A 20,889-nucleotide genomic window follows, 5' to 3' on the forward strand; every position below is an offset into this window, starting at 1 on the left:
CACCGTGGGGCCACCTATACCCCCAGCCACCATTACAGGGCAATCAGTGTTTTCTTCTCCTGCAAACTGGGCCCAGGGTTTGTGGCCCCAGTGTTCATGACAGGATTCAGCACCGAAGAGATTTGGGTGAAAACTGCCTGGACTAGATCTACTAAAAACATCCTCCCTTTCCCCAACATCCCCCCACTCCCGCTTAAAATAATTTGAAAGTTCCCAGAACCTTAGAGGACATAGAGTAACAGCACTATCAGTGTTGGTTCCATCACCTCTGACTCAGTCTCCTCCCTGCCAAACTCCCAGGTACACTGGATATTTGGATCGCGTCTGTACCTCCTTGGGGAGAAGAGGCAGAAACAGGCACCCTCTTCCTTCCCTGTTGCTGCTGGTCTAGATTCAGAGCCAAAAGGGCAGTTGGGGCCCTGAGGCTCCCCAGGGCCCTGATTCCGGTGAAGGGGGTGATTTACACCTGCCACCACATTGCAGCCAGTTCTGGGGAACTGAGGAATTGCCAGCTGCTCTCTGGCCCAGAACCAGGTGGCCACAGTGAGTGTGTGAGTTAATAAGTCTTCCTGGAGCCCCACCGTGTACCAGGCTGAGCTGTGAGGGAGCAGGGGAGGAACTCCCAGACAGCCTGACAGGCTGAGAAGAGAGCCTTGTGGGCAGAACAATCAGGGAAGGCTTCCTGGGGGAAGGATTTGAATGCCATCTGTGCACTTGGCCTTGAAGGTTAGAGGTGAGCCAAATTCTGTAGAGTAAGGCTATGACTGTGCCCACCTAAGGGAGGGGCACATACTTTAGCTCAAGGTCTAGAATGAACCTACCTGGAATGCCCTGCTTTGGAAACTCACCAAGTGCATGTACCAGGCATCATGCTGAGCACTATATAAGATCTGTTAATCCTCATGACAACCTTATCAGGTAAGTGATATTTTATGAAGAAACTGAGGCACAGAGCAGTTAAGTAACTGCCCGAGTACATACAAAAAGTGAAAAAGCAGAGCTAGGCTTTGAACCCAGATGATCTGCCTACACTTTATATCTACCATTGAGACCTGCTGTGTACCAGACACTTTAAACACATTTATGTTATTGAAATGAGAAAAGTAGCCATCATTTTCTTCATCTTACAGATGAAACAAGCTTGCAGGTGTTGATGGGCTTGCCTGAGCGCACACAGGGAGCCAGTGGAGGGGCCATGCCTAATCTCCCTGGATCTCTTTTTCTGCCTTTGGTGGAGATTAGCTATTTGTAAACTTGAAGGGTGTACATTTAACTTCTGATTAGGTCATTTTGCATTCTTATCCAGGCTGGGCTGGAGCCCTAGGCTGCCCATGAAGGGCATGAGGGAGGGAGCCTTCTGGAGGCCAGAACAGGGCAAGTCTCCCTATGTGCTCCGAGGATCCCTACCCCATTCTCTTCTCCCTCTTGGGATCAGGATGTCATTGATCTCCTCATGTACTCTGGCCTGCCCACTGGGTTGCACCCAGGAAGGACAAGGGGCAGGGTAGGGGGATTCCCCACTTGTCGCAGAACTCGTGCAAGTCCTGTAAGTATTGTCCTTCAACTGCCCCTCTCCCAGCTCTCCTGCCAGGAGGAAGCAGGCCTGCCTTTAAAGCCAAGGTCATCCCTGCTTCTAGTCCTCTTCCCTCCTGCTTCCCTCTCCTACGAAAACTTTGATGAACCAGCCCGACTCTGGGATATGTGGGAAGGGGAAACAATAGCAACCTCCCTTACTTAAGGCTCCCACACACAAAACTGTTGCTACAACAACCCACCCCCACAGAACAGTTTGAGAAAAAGCTTTAGGTAAGGAGAGTGGGAGGCGTGGGTTCAAGTCCCCGCTCTGCTCCTGAATGATTTTCTGATCTTGAGTAGTGCCCTCTCTCTTGGCCTCAGTTTTTCTGCCCCTTAGGGGGTGAGGAGATGGGGGATTTGTGGGACCAGATGATCTCAGAGTCTTTCTAAGAACAATAGTCTAAGCATCTCAATCCATGATCAGGGAGCTAGGACTGGGGTCTCTGGATTTTTACCCCATGGCCTGTTTTGGATTAAGTGATGAGGGAGCCATCCTTGTGACTCCCGGGCTGGGCAAACAGTCTGATGTGTATGCGTTAAAGGGAGGAGTGGGGAACCTGCATCCCCCTGGGAAGAGAATTGGGTTGGAGTGGCCTCTAAGGCTACATCTCTTTTGAGATGTTTGTCCCCTTTCTATTTCCAAAGAGATGGTGTGAAGTGAGTGTTTCTTTTATTCTGGCAAGGAAGCTTTGCATTCTTCTGTTCTGGGGAGAGATAATGTCACAGTCAAGGAATCCCACTGTCACAGGACTATAGAATCTGGTCCTCAGATTCATATCCCACCAACATGGTAAAACCAACCCCCGGAATCCTGGGACCAGCAGAGGGGCCAAGGATAGTAAAGGCAAGAGAATCACAGCACTGGATCTGACCTACGCAATCCTAGACTAAGTACCATAAATGAGCTGGGCCAGACCTGCTCTCAGGGAGTTCACAGTGTGGGTTAGGGAAGTAGGGAGACAGACTAATTAGTACAGGATGATAAGTACTATTGGAACCCAGCGAGAGCTACCTGGAAGAGTCTTCATTATAGAATGACAAGGTCAGATTTGTGCTCTGGAAAAGCTTTGAATGGGAGGAAACACATGCTGTTTTCTCTGGTTGGAATGCCTTTCTCCACTGCTTTGTCTGGCTAAGTCCTACTTAACCTTCAAGTTTCAACTTATGTCCTTTATTCTAGGAAGCATTTCCTTACTCCCAGGTTGGGTTATGGCCCTGTAGGTACCCACAGCCCTCTGTGCAGTAATTGTTTCCCCTAGTATTTGCTACACTGAATTTTAAGTGCTTGTGTCATTATCTTACCCATTAGACTGTGAACTCTCTGAGGACAAGAAATGGTGTCTTTTTTTCATTTATCTAACACAATACCATGCCTATAAGAAACACTCAATAAATATTGTTTCATGACTGAATGGATTAATTCCACCTTGAGGAAGGGCGGGGAAGTCTTCCTACAAGAGGTGGCATTTGAGTTGGGCCTTGAAGTATGAATAAAGTCACTGGGAATTCCAGTGCAAGATGGCAGATTGAACACATAGATTGAACACTTTCCATTCCCTCTTGAAACTGCACGAAACAGCCAGGAGGATTATTGTAAAAGCCATGAAGCCACTATGACAACAAGAACAGGAGAGATGATAAGAACAAAATTTTGGAAGCTGAAAAGCAACCCATTTTGAAAAACAGAAGCCCTCAATGGTCTTAGGAGTTAGAAACACCAGGTATTTCTGGAACTAGGAATGCCTAGTTCCACTAGGAGTGCAAGTAGAGCTGAAAACAAAAGGGTTGGTGAATGTTGAAGAATCATACTGTGAGATCCCCTGCCTAACTGGGCAACCAGGTGCCAGCCACTCCTTTATTCTAACAGAAGACAGGAAATGTAAGTTTTGGAAAGAATAGAACATAAGGAAGAAAGGGAGGGAGGGAGAGAGGGAGGAAAGGGGAAGAGGAAGAGGAAGGAAGGAAGGAAAAAAGGAGGGAGGGAAAGAATGGAGGGAGGGATTGGGAGGGAGGGAAGAAGGGGAAATCATACCAGGAGAAGCATTTTTATTGTGAGAAATTTTGTTTAATGCATTTAGTTTGGTCATGGGCTAGGATTGTTGGTTTCACTGTTAATATATCTGTGCCTAGTATGAAATAATTGAAGATAATCTTTTTTATTATGTCATTAATAGTCTGTACAGTCTGTGGTATTTCAGTTATTTATGGCCATATCTCCTTATTGAAATAACAAGCTTCTGTTAAGCAGGGATAGTTTCTTCATTATCTTTGTAATTCTTAGAAAATCCAGATACCCAATAAGCATTTGTTTAATTGAATTAGAGTTGTGATATTCTTCTAAAAACACAAATAGTTTCAGGTACAAAATTTTGTTCTGTGCTTATGTCATTGTAAATAAGTTAACAGTAGTAATATGTAAAACCAAATGGCTGCCATTTATTGATTAACAAATACTTGTCAGGTAATATGCTATACATGTTGATATGTTCCTTCCATTTCTTAAAATAAACCTTTAAATTAGATAGCATCTTAATTTTACAATGAAGAAATAAAGGTTTGAAAGGGAAAAAAAATTCTAATTTCATATGGTTCATTAATGGCAAAACTGGAATTTGAATCCAGGTCTGTGTAATTCCAGGGCTTTATTTTTCTCAATATACAAATACTTGATCTTATTCTGGTTTATCATTGTAGATGTGAGAAAGCAATTATTTCCTGAATAATTCAATAAACATTTATCAAGTGATATATATATATATATTTAATTAAAGTTTATTGGGGTGACAATTGTTAGTAAAGTTACATAGATTTCAGGTATACAATTCTGTATTACATCATCTATAAATCCCATTGTGAGTTCACCACCCAGAGTCAGTTCTCCTTCCATCACCATATATTTGAAAGTGATATATTTTTAAAAATAGTAGGGGTGGCTGGTTAGCTCAGTTGGTTAGAGCGTGTTGCTGGTAACACCAAGGTTGCCGGTTCTATCTCTGCATGTGCCTCTGTGAGCTATGCCCTCCTTAAAAAAATAAAAATAAAAAAGGTAATGTCTAAAAAAAAATCTTTTATTAAAAAGAAAATTAGTAAATAAAAATAAAAAGAATAGAACCAAAAGTTGAGGGCAAAAGGGATTACATGAAAATATTCTAAATGTTATGAAATACCCAGGCTTTCCCCCTACTTGTCTCCCAGAATATTGACAGGTTTGCTTACATTATACTCTCTAGGTGGGTATAATATGGTGACTATGATGAATGCAAGAGAAAAAAAGACAAAAGGTACTGACTTTAGGCCTTACCCAAACAAACAGCCCACAGCCAGATAACTGTTAGTGAGGATCAGAGTTGGCAAGCCTCACACATGCACTCAGTTTCCAGTGAACTTTTTAGAGACCACTCTGAAGTGTGAGCAACAGCTAAAGATCCTAAGACATCTAATGAGACCCTCTATTTAAGTAGACCTAAACAAAGAGAAAAAAGCAACTTGAATAAAACGGAGATGATACAGGAGGATGAGAACTTATAAAAATCATTACTTTAGTCATATCTTAAAAAAGATAAGAGATAATATTGCACCATCAACTAAAACAGGAAGCTATAAAAAGGAAAACATACAAAGAACTAGAAACAATTCTGGGAAATAAAAATATGATAGGAAAAAATGCAAAACTCAATAGAAGGATTGGTAGTGTTAAAATATTTCAGCAACTAGAATAAATATAGAAAGAGATGGAAAAAGAAAAAGAAAAAAAAGATCAGCCCAGGATGCCCTCTACCCAAATAATAGGATTTCCAGAAAGAACAGAAAAATATTGGAGCAGAAATAATCCTTAGAGAAATACTTAAAGAAAATCTCCCAGAACTGAAGGATATGACTTTCCAGATTTAAAGGGCTCAACAAGTGGCCAGTTCAATGGATGAAAATAGAGCCACACCATGGCAAGTTACTTTCAAAAATAATTTAGAACACTGGGAACAAAGAGAAGATACTAATAACTTTCAGAAAGAATGGAAGATGGTCACATACAAAGGATCAGGAATCAGAATAGCATCAGACTTTTAGAAAATTAGAGGACAATGGAACAATGCCTTAAGTCCTGAGGAAACATTATTTTCAACCTAGAATTCTATACTCAGCCAAATCATCATCAGTGTGAGGAGAGAACATTTTAAAACATGCGAGGCTTGAACAAATGTACTATGCAGGCTTTCTCAGGAAGCTACTGGAGGGAAAGCACCACACACTCAAATGAAGGAGTAAATCAAGAAAGAAGAAGATATGGTATCCAGGAAACAGGGGATCCAACTCAGGAAAGAGGCAAAGGAGATAGAGAAGGGAGATCCCTGGATGGCAGCAGTGCAGCAGGGACAGAATGGAGCAGATGAGAAGGTTCCTAAAGAGCCTCTAAGCAGATGCAATAGATAGAACATATGATGTGCTTAAAAGCCTTTAGAGGGAAATTCAGACAATTGAGAGAGGTTGGAGATGACTTACTGGTAACTAGATAGTGAACTAAGCAAAGTAGTAGTAGTAGTAGCAGCAGCAGCAGCAGTAGTAGTAATATTATAAGGAAAACAAAGTCGTAAGAAATGAAAAGTAACCAAAGTAAACCAATAGCATTTCAAAATTCTAATAAGGTAAACACTGAATAATTAGTTTTTTTTTTCATATATTGGGAACATGGGGAGATGGGAAGGATGTCTGTATGGCAGAGGGATGGATAATAGGATGACAGAGTTAAATCCTTAACCTTCTATTGTGTGGGAAGGATAGAAAACACCTAAAACTTAAAAATCAATGAGTAGAATGTCATATGGAGATTAGAAGGTAAGTACCCAAATAAACAGCTAAAAAAATGAATAGTTGTCTCTAGGAAGCGGGCTTTAGGACTAGGATGGGGAACTGTTACTTTTTATAACAAATTTTGCAGAACTGTTTGCATCTTTAATCTGTGTATCTATTACTTTGATTAACACTGAATAAAATGAAATTTAATTAATGTGTGGCAGGACCTGAGGTTCCCAGGGGGAGGTATGCTAGAGGTGAAACTAGAGAGATGGGCAAGAGCCATATTATGACAGCCTTTGAATGCCAGCTGTTAAAGTGTTCAGATTTTATTCTCTAAAAGCAGTGCAAAGCCCATAAAGGCTCTTGAGCAAGGGAGGGACAAGTTCAGACTTGTGCATGAGGAAGAAAAGTCAATGCATCTGAGCTGGACAGGACCCTAGAGATTACCCAGTAAGTCAGACTTATTCCCAGTACTGACAGGGAGATAGGTGTGTGGTGGACGGAAGCCCTGAATCCCCAATCAGTGGATGTTGACCCTTCAGAGCTCTTCCCACCCTCAACAGCTACCAAACCCTGATGATACCAGGGGACCAGGTTGGCTCCCTCTTTATCCCCCGGCTCCTACCTCCAGTCTACTTTGCAATTAGCACCCAGCCCCCTATCAGGCATTGGATGTTTCTAAGTCTTACTAGTGAATCTGGACCAGTTCAATAGTTAATAGTAATACCCTGTCTATAAAGTTCAAAGCTCAGTAGGATCAGATTTTAATACATAACATTTACTGAGACCTTATTCTGTGCCAGGCACAGTGCTGAGTACTTAATAGATAGCCTCTCAGAATTCTCATAACCACCCTGTAAGTGAGTGATTTTGCCCTATTTTACAAATAAGGAAACCAAGGCTCAAAGAAATAAGAAAGTTGCCCAGAGTTGTATATCTAATCTGTGGTACTTTAAACAGCAGTCTGTCTGCTTCTAAAGCCCACACCCCAAACCCTTCTATTTCCATGCTTCTTGAAAGTGAAACATGGTTAGCAGCAAGTTAGGGGCCTCTGGAAACATTGGGGAAACACTTGGCCTAGAACCTGGGACTGATTCCTTCTCCCACTCCCCAGGCTTACCTGAGAGCCATCGATGTGAAGATCCTGCAGCAGCTGGTGACCTTGAACGAGGGCATCGAGGCGGTGCGTTGGCTGTTGGAAGAGCGGGGGACGTTGACCAGCCACTGCAGCAGCCTCACTAGCAGCCAATATAGCCTGACTGGCGGGAGCCCAGGCCGCTCAAGGCGAGGTAGCTGGGACAGCCTTCCAGATACCAGCTCCACTGACCGGTTGGACAGTGTCTCCATTGGCAGTTTTCTGGACACGGTGGCCCCCAGTGAGCTGGATGAACATGGTCCCCTTGGGGCTCCCCGTCCTGAGATGGACTGGTCTAAGGTTATACCTGGTGGGGAGAGGGCCAGGACTGAGCTGGATCTGACAGCCACCAGGCTAGGGAGCTTGAGGGCTGTGTGGAAGCCCCCAGGGGAGGGGCTTCAAGATGGACCTCCTGAGCCACCAGAGGATGAGAGTGCCAAGCTGGGCTTTGAGGCCCACTGGTACTGGGGGCAGTGCCAGGATGATGTGACCTTCTTGTAACAACTTTTCCACCCTTTAGTGGCTCTTCACTAGGCCCTGGTCTCCCTTGAAATTAATTCTCCTTCAATCTGGGACTAGGAAGAGGCTACATTGAAATCAGTTACTATGGAAACCTGGCCTCACCATCCCTCAGATCCCTGGGGAAGCTCTGCCTCTCTCAATCATCGAGTCCCTAGAGCTATTTCCATAGATACATTGACTCTAGAGGCTTGACCTGTGGCTCCAGGCATGATGGTATCTCTTCCCCCTCTCCCCCCAAAAAACTAGGTAAGGATTTGAGGGATTTAGGACCCTTAGGAGATCACTGATGAAAATGGGAGTATAATCACTTCATCCAACGTCCAGGAACCTTGGCCCTACTCTTGGCCAAGACAGAGGTTTGTGGAGGGACATGGACATTCAGGGTCAACCCTCCGTGGATTGGCCCTCCCAGAAACCTTTGGGGTTGGTAGAACTACTGCTTCCTATCTGGTGAGTGATGTCATTTCCTGCCAGGACGGATTAGCCTTTCCACTGTACCAGTTCTTTAGTGGAGATAGATCAGTATAGCGGTGTCTGAACTCCTGCAGCTAGTGAGACGATGCCATTTATTCTCCATACCATTACTTCTTGTGAGGGGGAACATACCACCCCTCCTGGCAGGAAAGTTTCTCATGTTTGATATTTGTGCTTCTTTTCAGAATAAGGTGTTCTCATTTTATCCTAGGGGGTCTCGCTTCCTCTGTGGCCACATCCCTGTCTGGTGCCAACACTCCTATATCTCTGCTTTTAGGAAGGGAAACTGGCAAGGGCCTCTACCTTCTGCTCTTTAAAGTCTGTTTGGCCTGCCCTGCCACAGTCCCGTTTTACCCTGTCCCTGGGTTGCCCCCATTCTTGTATTCTGGCTCCAAATCTGTCTGCCAGGTCGTTCAGTCTTTGTGTCTCCACACCTTCTCAGTTTCCACTTCCACTTCAGGCCTCAGGCCTTTTATATGCAGATGAGTCCTCCAGCCTTCTGTCTCCGCTGTTGATGGGAGCCAGAGGGGGTGGACAAGCTTGAGGTCTCAGAGCTCTGGGGGTGTACCAGAATCTTCAAAGTGAGGAGGTGTCTTCTCTGATCCTGTGATTCCCCCTCCCTCACCTCCCCCACCCTGCCCTCGACCCTCCACCATTTGGTCACAAGGACCTGCCCAGAGACTGGGACACAAGGAATCCCCTTGTCTGAGTTACAATAGGGGAGGGGGGGGCGTGGCAGGGAAAGACAGAGGCTCTTTAGTCCCAAGGCCCACGTCCTGGGAGGGGGGAGAGAGTGAGGGAAAGGCCACTTTCCTTCCTCCCTTAGAGCAAGCCCTAGACTCCTGGGACCTGACGAGGGAGCAGGGGACTGGCTCTAGGCCTGGGTCCCAGGACCCTAATGAATTGCACCAAAGAAGGAATTCAGGGAAGCTGCCAACCTGAGGCTCAGGGAGGTGACAAGGAGACTAGGACTGTGGTTGATGTCAGAGAATGAATTCTTGGGGCTTAACCCTTTGAACCTCATGTAACTGCCCATGTGTTTGTCCCTGTCTTTCCTGGGCCTTGAAACTAGATTACTGGAAGGCAAAAAGGAGAGAAAAGGATGTCAGGTAATCCTTGCCTATTTACTGTGCCCTCCTTAATTGGAGAAGTCACCCCCAAATCTTAGAATAACCCCTGCAATTTCTCTACTTTTCATTCTATGCTGGGGAAGGGAAGGAAGCTAAGTTCCCTACTTCCCAAGTTCTCTACTTCCCTTACATTCCTCGAGTGTTGTTCTGCACCTCCCACCCCAGTCATTTTGGGGCAGTGCATTTAGTCCATGGCTCTCCCCTGAAGACCCTCTCCCCTCCTCCCATCCCCTCAATGTGATTGAAATTGCTGCAGTATATTCTTAGCCTCTATTCTGCTGCCCACCAGCCCTCTCCTTACTACCCCTCATGGTCTTGGAGCTCCGGACCACCTGCCTCAGGCTGGAAATTCAAATACTCCTTTCCAATCCTTACTCTGTTGCCATTTTGTAGTGTGCCCTTGGGTAACTAACTACCTTGTATTCCTTTTAGTAGCTTCTTCTGTTAGCCTACAAACTTCTGAGCAGAAGAGGTTGCCTGCCCTCTTGTGGCCATTATGCACCATTGCTAGGGGCAGCTGGATGGAACCTCCAAGTTCAAATACAGCCTTACAGGAAACCAACCCCCTCAGTGCAGACACAGGCTGGAGAGACAGGCCCATAGAGGGCAGAGACTTGTCCAGTGTCACCCATGGTAAATCCATGACAATGCCCAGGTTAGAGAACCCAGATCTCCTGCCTGCCTGTCCACAATTCCATCAGTTGGCCAGACTATTCCCCCACCGGAGTCAATACTACCCAAACCCAAAGGCACTGAAAGCAGTTTCCCCCTGTTTTTATATGTGGGTTCTCACCCCACTCTAGGGAGGCAGCTCAGTTTAGAGAAATAGCTATAGGCTCTGAGGAAAGAGAAACTTGGACCTGGATTGAGTGAAGGGTACACTAATGTGGACTGCAGATATAAGGACAATCAATCCTAGATCAACCATTTTACCTGGGAAGGGAGGGGGACTAGGCCCAGATATCATGGGGGCAGAAACCAGCATTTCAGACCTGGGGGTTAGAAGCAGGGGTTGGGGTGAAGAGGTTTGAGATTAAGAAATCCAGATGGGTCCTGTGGAGTTGTGGAGTTCCCCAGGTCAGGGGATTACACCTCAATTGAATAGGCATCTGAGGATGTTGATGGGCTGGAGATGTGGAGTGAGTTGGGCTGCCTGGGCACCCCAGATAGGTCTGGCATCCTGTCTTAATACCTTAGACTCCATTTCACTACCAGAGAAGTTCAGGAACCCAGTAAACATACATCCTTGGACCCTCTTACTTGCCTCTGAACCAGCTGCTTGAGGCTTAGCTCTCCTGTTAGTTTAGACATTTCTGGTTTGCAAGGAAGCCTGTTTGGGAGTTCAAAGAAAGAGATGGGAGGAAAGTGGGGAGAGTTGTAGAGAAACAAGAGAGAATGAGGAAAAAACAGAGTGTTGAAAGTATGATCAGAGGGAGCATCCTGTCCTACAAGTGGGCCAGGGGCTATTGTCAGGGCTCAGGGTAAAGGCCGAGATGAGACTGGTCTTGGCAGCTGCAGAAACAGCACCTGGGAAGATAAAGGATGGTGCTGGCTGGGATGAGTACATCAGGGAAACATGAGACCATGTGAGTGGGCAAGTGTAAGGACCTGCATTTAGGTTGGGGGCGATGAGGTTGAGCATTGGACTGACTGAAAGTTCAGTGGTAGGCAGCTTAGGTGAGAAATGCTTGAGGCTTGGAGTGGACACACGCTCACTGTATGCATGGTGACAAGCACCTACGAGGTGTTCAGTGACATTTGCTGAATGAATGGAGAAATGAATGTGTATAAACCTACAAGGGGATGTGACTTATTTTTTTTCAAGTAGGTAATTAGGTAATAATAGGTAATTTAAAACATTTCTTAGCAACCCTATAAACAATGAGTTATTAACAATTGCTTAGACATTTGCTCAAGGTCAGATAGGTATACACTGTCATATGAACCTAGTTTGGTCTTATTGCAGGAGCTTCCAGGAAGTCTTCTCTGATTCTCCACTTCCCACTCTCACAGACCTTATTTTCCTAGAATAGGTCAGTGCTGCCCAGCAGCAGGCCAGTGCACTAGTTGCTTATTGCTGCTGTAATGAATTACCATAACTTAATTGCTTAAAACAACACAAATTTATTATCTTAAACAGTTCTGAAGGTCACAGGTCCAAAATCTGTTTCACTGGGCTAAATTAAAGTCAACGTATTGACAGGCTTGCGTTCCTTCTGGAGACTTTAGGGGAGAATCCATTTCTTTGCCTTTTCCAGCTTCTGGAGGCTGCTTGTTCCATGGTTCATGGCCCCTTCCTCAATCATCAAGGCAGCAGCATAGCATCTTTACTCCTCTCTGACCTCTGTTTCCATCCTTACATCTTCTTTCTCTAATTCTCCTGCCTCCTCTTATAAGGATTACATTGTGATTATATATCCCTGTGACTGCACTGGGTCTACTGGGATAATCCAGGATCATCTCCTCATCTCACAATCCTTAATTTAACCATATCTTCAAAGTCCCTTTTGCTATGTAAGTATATAAGGTAAAATACTCACAGGTTCTGGGGATTAAGACAGAACATCTTTGGAGGAGGGGCCATTATTCAGCCTACCACAGGCAGAGATGGAGGGTGGTCATGAGGATGCACCCAGACCCAGAATGAGCCTCTATGCTTTGTCCAGCCTCCCTCAGCCAGGAGTGAGAGGTGGTGCCAAGGGGGAGGTGGCCTGGTCCAGGGCCTCATGTCTGGTGAATGGCAAGTGCCTCCTGCATCATCGCTACCAGGGAGAGATGAGACTGAAGGTCAGACTTGAGAGAAATTCTGTTTAGGGAACGTTTCAGGCCTAAGGCTCTCCTGGGAACATGGAGGAGGCTTCCAGCCGTCTCTTGTCTTCAACATTGCCTTCTCTCCAGAACCATTCTCTGCTCCTCAAGGCAGAAAATAATTACTGGCAAACTAGCCTGGCCTCTCTCTGGAAAGGGTAGATTACCTCTCTTTTAAATTGTTATTTTTTTATTCCTTAATAGTTAAACCATGCTCCTCAGAACATGGTGAATTCTAATCATCAATTGATACTAGGCCCCTTTCTTGTTTTATTTTCCTCTTTTGATCCCTGATCCCTATTCTCATTCATTTCCCTGACCTAGGCATGTACTCTAATATGTTCAGTTTGTGTTTGGACATGTATGTATCTTTAATACACACACACACACACACACACACACACACACACATATATAAAATTATGTGCTTATGTGTTTTAATATATATATAATACATGGTATACTTATATAATAAGCTAAATTCTATAATGAATTGCCCTATATTTCAGTGATTTAACACAATAAAGATTTATTTTTCACTTACACAGGAGTACAGGTTTTCTTCTTTAGGAATATATATATATATATATATATATATATATATACACATATATATATATATATATACATATATACATATATATATATCTTCTTTGCCTATTTTCAGTACTTGTCATTTTTGTCTCTAATACTTTTTTATCTTTCATTTTTTTAATTTAAAAAATTCTCTTTTCATCTATTTAAGGTATTATCTACTGTATTTATTTGCTCTTATGTATTTTCTAGTTTAGTCTTTACTTCTAAAATGATTTTTTTCTTTCATTTCTAATTCATTCCTGAGTTCTGTCACCTTATTTGAGTTTTTCTAGTTCTGATTTATGTTGTTCTTTCATGAATCATGTCATTTTGTTAGTGTCTTTTAGCTTGTTTTGAAATAGTAGGTTGCAGTTTGATCTGTTTTGTGGCACATCTTTCTGGTGTGCTCTTGTTGTCTGTACTAATGTCATTCTTATGGTTCTTTTATAATAACTTTTATGGGATTTGACCTTGATACTATTCTATTGCTCATTTTTTTGTGAAATGAGTTTTCCTGAACTTAAAGAATGAAGTGGTGTTCAGCAAAGCTTTTATAACATCACAGAGCTCCCTCTTCTGTTATTTTGTCTGGCTTGCTTCCTAGTATTTCCTGGCTCTGTTCCCCCGCTCTATGATGGTATCCATCTTCTCTTTCTTCCTCTCTGTTGTCCCTATCCTACATTTTAATTCCATTCCCAACAATTTCTTCTCAGTATGGGGCACAGTACTAGAAAGAAGCTCTGATGGATTGATTTTGACAGTTCCTAGGAGCCAGACCTGCTCCAGTCTCTTAGTCCTTCTCACTGTGGACTCTGCCCCTTGCACTCACCTGCTATTTTAGACACAAATTCCTCCTAGTTACAGCTACTATTCTCAAGTGGCCTGTCTTGATTCCAATGAATATCCACTGGCTCTTTTGGGGTTCTCTTGTTCTTATTGTCAGATGTCATCCCTTTGTTTCTGTCTTTCTCCTGCAGAGATGCAGATTCCGTGCAAGTCTGGTGGCTGTTGGTCATTTGTCCCCTCTTGCTTGTATTTTGAGTTGTGGAGACACCTTGTCACCAAATTTGTTGTAAATGTCCTTTTTTTCTATTTTTTTATTTTACTGTCCAATAAGAGTTAATTTTTATGTGGGGATCTGAAGATATTGGAAAAACTAGGCTGCTACCATAGTCATCATCTTCCCAGAATCCTCTACCTTTTATCCTTTGATGTTGTAGGATCTACAATGACATCCTCTTTCATTTCTGAATATATATATATTTGTACTTCTCCATTTTATTCTTGATCAGTCTTGCTAGTTTATCCATTTTACTAATCTTTTTAAAGAACCAACTTTTGGCCTTGTTAATTTTCTCTATTTTTTGTCTGCTTTCTATTTCATTGAATTTTATTCTAATCTTTATTATTTCTTTTCTTCCACTTTCGGTTGAATTTGCTCATCTTTCCCTAACTTCTTCAATGGAAACTGAGATCACTGATTTGAAGTCTCTATTCTTTAATAATATAAGCTGCAAATTTATCTCTAAGCACTGCTTTACCTACATCTCATACATTTTTTTATATGTGGTATTTTATTATCATTCAGTTAAAAATGTTTTGATTCCATTTGCTATTTCTTCTTTGACCCATGAGTTAATTAGAAGTATATTGTTTACCAAATATTTGAGGCTTTTTAGAAAGCTTAATTTTATTGATTTCTAACTTAATTCCAGAGAACATACTCTGTATAATTTTTTTTTAATTTATTGAGACTTGTCTGATAGCTCAGAAGATGGCCTATCTAGGTGAATGTCCCATATCTCCTTGAAAAGAATGTGCATTATGCAGTTGTTAGGTATGATGTTCTATGAATGTCAATTAGGTTAAGGTGTTTAGTGATATTGGTTAAGTCTTCTTTATTCTTGCTGAATTTTTGTCTGCTTGTTCTATCAACAGATGAGACAAATAGAAAACAAATAGCAAATGCCAGTCTTAAATCCAAACTTATCAATAATTACATTAAATATAAGTGGATTAAACACTGCAGTGAAAAAGAGGCTATCAGAAAAAAAAAAGAGGCTATCAGTCTGAATAAAAAAGCAAAATCCAACTATATGCTCTCTATAAGAGACATACTTTAAATAGAAAGATACAAATAAGTTGAAAGTAAAGGGTTGGGAAAAATATACCATGCAAACACTGATTCAGGGAATGTTGGAAATTAATATCAACATCAGGCAAAATAAACTTCAAGACAAGGAGTATTACTAGAGAAAAGGGACATTTTTATAATGATGAAAGGATCAACATATGAAGACTTAAAAATTTAAACTATGAATGCACCTAATAAAAGCTTTCAAATTACAAGAAGGAAAAACTGACAGAACTAAAGTGAAGAAATAAAAATCCACAATCATGGTTGGAGATTTGAACTCCTTCACTGATGACAGAACAAGTATTGTTCTACTTCACATAAAATATAGGCATCTTGCAACAGTATGTAGTTCTATTCCCTCTCTGGCCCAGTCCTTGAGCTATTGTTGTCAGATGTACTACATCTACATATGTTATAAATCCCAGAACATAGTTTATAGTGTTTGTTTTAACACAGCATATGCATTTTAAAGAGATTAAAAGAAGAAAAAAAAATTTTTTAAAGCCAGACTTTTATATTAACCAACAGTAATTAGTTTCCTGCGGCTTCTGTAACAAATTACCACAAACTTAGTGGTGTAAAACAACACAGACTTATTACCTTATGGTTTTGGAGGTAAAAGGTCTAAAATGGGTCTCATTAAGCTAAACTCTAGGTGTCCACCGGGTTGCATTCTTTCATGGAGGCTCTAGGGAAGACTCTATTTCCTTGCCTTTTCCATCTTCTAGAGTCTATCTGACACTGACCTTCTGCCTCCCTTGTCCAATTATAAAGGTGTTTGTGATTACATTGCACCAGATAATCCAGGATAATCTCTCCATCTCAAGGTCAGTTGATGAGCAACCTTAATTCTCCTTTGTCATGTAACCTATCATATTCACAGATTCTGGAGATTAGGTCGTGGACATCACTGATAGGCCATTATTCTGCCTCCTCCACACACATATTTACCACCATGTTTCCCCGAAAATAAGACCTAGCTGGACCATCAGTTCTAATGCATTTTTGGAGCAAAAATTAATAAAAGACTTTAATTTTATATTAAAATAAGACCCGGTATTATATTATATTATTATATTTTATGTTATGTTATGTTATATTATATGATATTATACCCAGTCTTATATTATATTAAAATAAGACCTGGTCTTATATTAAGTTTTTCTCCAAAAGACGCATTAGATCTGATGATCTGGCTAAGTCTTATTTTTGGGGAAACACGGCATTTCTGGTGATTTTCATTCCTTTCTATAGATTATTTGATATCATTTTCCTTTAGTCTTAAGAACTTTCCTTAGCATTTCTTGTAGTGCAGATCTGGTGGTAATGATTGTCTAGTCTTGTTGACCTGAAATTGTCTTTATTTTGCTTTCATTTTATTTAAAAATATTAAAATAAGATTTATTGGTGTACAACTTACATATAATAAAATGAATCCACTTTAAGTATAGTTTGATGAGTTTTGAAAATGTATATAGTCATGTAATCATCATCACAGTCAATACATAGAACATTTTCATCACCTTAAAAATTTATCCCATGCCCCTTTGCAGTCAGCCTCTCTACTGCCCTTGCTCCAAGTAACCATAAATCTACTTTGTATCAATAAAAATTAGTTTTGTTTTGAGAATTTCATATAAATAGAGTAATACAATATATCCTTATTTATGTCTGGATTTTTTTTTTGTTCAGCATAATGGTTTTGAGATTCATAAATGTTGTTGTATGTATCAGGAGTTTGTTACTTGTTATTGCTTGTTATTGCTGAGTAGTATTCTATTGTGTGAATGAATATATCACAATTTGTTAATCCATTCACCTATTGATGGACATTTGGGTTGTTTCTGTTTTGGAGCTCTTACAAATGAAGATTCTATGAACATTTATTTATAAGCCTTTTTGTGAATATTTGTTTCTTGAATAAATACCTCTTTTGGATAAATACCTAGGAGTGAAATAGATGGGTCATATAGCAAGTATAATTTTATAACAAACTGCCAACACTTTTCTCAAAATGCTTGTACCATTTTACATTTCACAAGACAATGTATGTGAGTTCTAGTTGGTCTACATCCTTACCAACATTTAGTATTGTCAGTCTTTTTAAGTTTAGCTATATTAGTAGCTATGTAGTGGTATTTCATTTGCATACATTTTCCTTTATGCCTTTGAAACTATTAATAACAGTTGCATTAAAATTCTTGTCTGCTAATTTTAACATCTGTGATGTCTTGGGGGAGGTTTCTAATGACTGAATGAGCCACATTTCCTGTTTCTTCACCTGTTTACTATTTTTTGTTAGATACTGAACATTATGAATGATATGTTTCAGGATTCTAGACTCCGTTACATTCCGTTGAAGATTGTTTTTTGTTTTTGCAGGAAGCTAACTTGGCCAGACTTTAACTCCAAATTCTTTCAACAACAGTGGGCAAAAGCTGAAATCCTCACCCAGTTTTCACCTCTAGCTGCTGCTTTTTTTACTCGGTTGCCTGGTGTTAACCCTGAGCATGTGCAGATTATCAGTCAAGAATTTGGGGGGGGGTTATTTTACACAATGTCTCTGTGATTCTCTCCTTTCCAGGATTTCTCCTCTAACTCTTTGGTTGCTTTGCCAGCCCCAAACTCTGTTCTCTGATATCTCAAGCAATAAATCTGTGTCTTTTTTTCCATCAAAACTGCTTGTACATTGGGGAATGCTCTCAGCGAAAGGACAGAGATTCACTAATTTCACCAGTTGCAGTTGTTTTTGAAGGGCACTTACCTCCTGTTCCTGCCTACTTTTGGTCACTCTCCAGTGTCTTCAAATAATTGTCTTTAAAAACATTTTTTTTCCAGACTTTGTAATGTTATTCATGAGAAGGTTAGTCTGACTGAACTTATCTGCCATCACTGGGAACCAGAACCAGAAATACTTAATTTTGATGTAGTAAAACAAAATCTACATTTTCCAAGTGCCTGAAACCTCTTCTACCTGCTCAGGGGCCTCTGCTCCTTTCTGAACTTTGGACCCCACGCTGAGCACCCCTTTGCCTTCTTGAGCTGCTACAGCATCCCCTTATTAGTAATGGAACTCCCTGTTTTCCAAGGGGCACATGGCTATCTGTAATGAAGACTATGTTTCCCAGCTTCTCTTACAGTTATATGTGGCTGATGAAATGTAACGTGGGTTTTGCAGGTTGGGTTCTCTGGAGTCAAGCTGAGATGGCATGTGGGGTGCAAGATACTTATTAGCGATCAACACCTGTGAGAAGGGTATAGAAGCAGGACTGGGCAGAGGGAGAAGTCAAATTGTGAAGCTCCAGCCAAGCCAGTAGGGAGTGCTAGATCTTATTGTTTGTCAGAGTATATACCTTGTTGGGCCAAAAAGCTGGGCCTTTATAGTCTTGCTCTCTCAGTCATTAGATGCAGCTGCTCTGGGATAGGTATGACCTGCTTCGAGCAAGTCTATCAGTGCCATTTTTCAAACACATTCAGATATGGTTAGCATTTTTAGCGATAAAGTATTTTTAAATTAAGGTATGTACATTGTTGATTTAGACATAATGCTATTACACACTTAATAGACTACAGTATAGTATAAAGATAACTTATACACACTGGGAAACGAAGTCATATGACTCACTTTATTGCGACATTCACTGTATTGCGGCGGTCTGGAACCAAACCTGCAATATCTCTCAGGTATGGCTATACAAAGCAAGCTCAAAACTCAACAGTAAAAAGCAAACAATCCAATTAGAAAACGGACAAAACATATAAAGAGATATTTCATTGAAGAGGATATACAAATGTCAAATAACCCCATATAAAGATGTTCAGTGTCATTAGCTATTAGGAAAATGCAAATTAAAATCACAATGAGATATCACTGTATGCTCATCAAAATAGCCAAAGTAAAAAATGGTGGGAGTACTGGGCAAAATGGTAAAGGGAGTAAAAAGGTACAAACTTCTAGTTATAAATAAGTCACAGGGAAGTAAGGTACAGCATGATGACTATACTTAATACTACTGTATTAAATGTATTGCATTTTTGAGAGTTGCTAACAAATCTTAAAAGTTCACATCACAAGGAAAAAAAGATTTGTAACTATGTGTGGTAACAGATGTTAACTAGACTTACTGTGGTGATCATTTAAAAATGTATACAAAAATAGAATCATTATGTTGTATACCCAAAATTATATATGTCAATTATACATCAATTAAAAAAATAGTGACAACACCAAATTTGGGAGGATGCAGGAAAACTGGATCACTCATACATTCCTGGTGGGAATGTAAAATGGCTACAGCTCCTCTGGAAAACAATTTGTCAGTTTTTAAAAAAATGAAACATGCAATTACTGTACAACCTAGCAAGTGCACTCCTGGGCATTTATTCCAGAGAATGAAGACATGTTCACACAAATATCTATACACAAATACTTATAGCAGTTCATAATAGCCAACATTGGAAAGAACCCAGATGTCCTTCAATAATGTGAATAGTTGTGAATTAACTGAGGTACATCCATACCATAGAACACTATTCAGCAATAAAAAGGAATATATTGATACATATACATGCAACGATCTAGATGAATCTCTGGACAGTTATGCTGAGTGAAAAAAGTCACTTTTAAAAACTGACATACTATTTGATTTCATTTATATAACGTTCTTGAAATGACAAAACTAGAAATGGAGAACAGATTACTGATCATCAGGGATTAAAGAAGGGGTAGAGGTGGAAGAGAAGTGGATATGGCTATAAAAGGGCAACAGGAGGGATCCTCAGGTGGTGATGGAAATGTTCTGTGTCTTGACTGTATTGTCAATATCCTGTGTGATGTACTAGTTTTGCAAGATGTTACCATTAGGGGAAATCGGGTGAAGGGTATATAGGATCTCTTTGTATTATTTTTTATAACTTTTGTGAGTCTGCAATTATCTCAAAATAAAAAAATTTAATTAGGGGCGGCCAGATGGCTCAGTTGGTTAGAGCACGAGCTCTCAACAACAGAGTTGCCGGTTTCATTCCCATGTGAGCCAGTGAGCTGCACCCTCCACAACTAGATTGAAGGACAACTATTGGATCCTGGAAAAACACACTGTTCCCCAATATTCCTCCCACAAAAGACAAATGTATTTCTAATTTAATTTAAAAAATCAATAAGAAATTATTGCCCTTCAACCCCCCAAACAGTAATAGTTATCATCAGAGGCAGATTTACCATGAAGCTACGGTAAGCTTCAGGGCCCACTTGCACAGACCCTGGCAGTGCTGGAAATTACTGGGGATTTATAATCAGTGTTCTAATTGGGGAGAAGCCAGATTGCAACAGGAAGCATTTCTGATAAATTGCCTAAAGAGATTTCAGAAGAAAGGGACCTAAATTTCCAGGATTCCATACTGGGTGCTTTTTTTCCCCTTCTTTTCCTTATTCTAAATAAATATTGTATTGTCTTAGAATTAACCCCTGGTCGTTCACAGAATGTAAAAGAATTCACAAGACTCAGAAAAGTAGGAAAGCAAAGAAAGTTTTATTGAAGGTTGGGCAGAGAAAGACCTGGCAGTGTCTAAAGAAGATGGCTGCCACCTGTATTAAGGAGAGAAACCAGCGGGGGTGAGAGGTGGGGGTAGTGCCAGGGGTAGAGTCTCGGAGTAGACAACTGCAGCCAATTCCTGTTTAGCTGGAGTTTTATATTTTTCCATGCAGGATGCAGGGGGCTAGTCATCATACGGTTGTTTACTGT

General features: G+C 41.0%; 1 protein-coding gene across 1 annotated transcript in view; it reads left to right on the top strand.

Moving 5' to 3' along the window:
• Positions 1-20,889, top strand: part of RAD54L (RAD54 like) — a 47,788-nt gene that overhangs the window by 913 nt on the left and 25,986 nt on the right. The window contains exon 2 of the mRNA XM_033113906.1: positions 7,481-7,549. Coding sequence (XP_032969797.1) covers positions 7,481-7,549 — 69 coding nt within the window. The remainder of the gene's footprint in view (positions 1-7,480; positions 7,550-20,889) is intronic.

This window comes from Rhinolophus ferrumequinum, chromosome 9, assembly GCF_004115265.2.
Source record: "Rhinolophus ferrumequinum isolate MPI-CBG mRhiFer1 chromosome 9, mRhiFer1_v1.p, whole genome shotgun sequence".
In the NCBI taxonomy this organism is placed as follows: Eukaryota; Metazoa; Chordata; class Mammalia; order Chiroptera; family Rhinolophidae; genus Rhinolophus; species Rhinolophus ferrumequinum.